Raw genomic sequence first — 1169 nt, 5'->3', positions numbered from 1 at the left:
GGAAAGAGGAAAAAAAAGAGAGAGTGAGAAAGAGACAGGGCAGAACAGATCAGGGAGAAAGGGAGATTTCGCCATTCGCTTGGGCTTTGGGTTTAGAGTAAAAAAACTAACCAAAAAGTTTGTCTTCTATTGATCAAATTCTGCAGCCTTCCTTCCCCCACCCCAACCTCACACTCTGAGTCTACTATGCTATATGTTGCTGGGGAGATTTCAGGTAAGACCAAAGTGTCTCTACTATTTTGGCAGAGGATGGGGGGGGTGTAGGGGCGGGGGTCTTGCTGTGCGTGTCGTGTTTTTCTTTTCCGAACCGCTGCTGATTTTAATTTGATTTGATTAAAATGTCTGTCTGGCTTTGTGATTGATTTAAGACTTTCCCCCTTTTTTCCTTTCTCTCATTCCCTCTTTTCCATGCATGTTTGTGATTACTGGGGAGGAAAATGCCGCTTAGCACGGAGAATTAAAATCCAGAACTGACAGAGAGAAGAGGAAAATGAAAGTCACCGGGACCTAGACAGGGCAGAAATATTTTTTTCCCATGGCTTGATTTAAGCACTTGCACCATTAAAAAAAAAAAAAGCGAAAGTATTTAATTGTTAATAGCAAGCTTTAAAAACATTCAAACATAAAAAAACCAAACAGCTTGAAGTTAGGTTTTGGGAACCCAACCATATGCTTCCTTTTGGAGGGGAGGTGGTCATCCTTAGAAATTCTCCAGAACTATTCTTGGTGATGTAGGGATTTTTTTTTTTTTTTTTGGTAATCCTTGGAGTTTTAAAATTTGCAATTTAGTTAGAAAACTGCCTCTTGTATTTTGTTACTTATGGAAGGGAGAAAAAAAATGCTTGCAGCAAAAGGACCAGCCCCGGAGTAAGGGTGTAATTTTTATAAGCAATGGGGATTTTGCAGACAACACTCCAGCCTTTCTGGAAAAGAGGTTACATATAAAATAAAATTAATTTTAAAAACAACCCTTAAAAGGTCAAAATTTTGTCTTTCTGGACAGACTCTTTTGACAACACTGCTGTTTGGTTTGGTGCACAGGATGAGACAAGATTCTCTACTTGGATGGAGTCGGTTATTTGAAAAACAAAAAGTTTGTATTCATTTTTTGTTCCAGACTCCGGAGGTGCTGGAGTGAGTCAGGAAGGGCATAGTGGTAGAGAAGGACC

At 39.6% G+C, this 1169-nt stretch overlaps 2 protein-coding genes across 3 annotated transcripts in view; one reads left to right on the top strand and one right to left on the bottom strand.

Annotated features, from left to right (window-relative positions):
- The window catches only part of RAD9A (RAD9 checkpoint clamp component A), a 63760-nt gene that overhangs the window by 18858 nt on the left and 43733 nt on the right, over window positions 1-1169 (bottom strand). The gene's annotated exons all lie outside the window — the stretch shown is intronic.
- The window catches only part of CLCF1 (cardiotrophin like cytokine factor 1), a 39518-nt gene that overhangs the window by 948 nt on the left and 37401 nt on the right, over window positions 1-1169 (top strand). Inside the window, exon 1 of one of the 2 annotated variants that reach the window (XM_006034172.2) lies at window positions 45-214. The exons of the other annotated variant lie outside the window; for it this stretch is intronic. Coding sequence (XP_006034234.1) covers window positions 187-214 — 28 coding nt within the window. The 5' untranslated portion in view covers window positions 45-186. Of the gene's footprint in view, window positions 1-44; window positions 215-1169 lie in introns of those variants that run through there. 2 annotated transcript variants of the gene reach the window in all.

Source organism: Alligator sinensis, unplaced genomic scaffold (genome assembly GCF_000455745.1).
Source record: "Alligator sinensis unplaced genomic scaffold, ASM45574v1 scaffold1002_1, whole genome shotgun sequence".
Classification (NCBI taxonomy): Eukaryota; Metazoa; Chordata; order Crocodylia; family Alligatoridae; genus Alligator; species Alligator sinensis.
The sequence above is the reverse complement of the archived record's forward strand: the minus strand, read 5'-3'. Positions and strand labels throughout refer to the sequence as shown.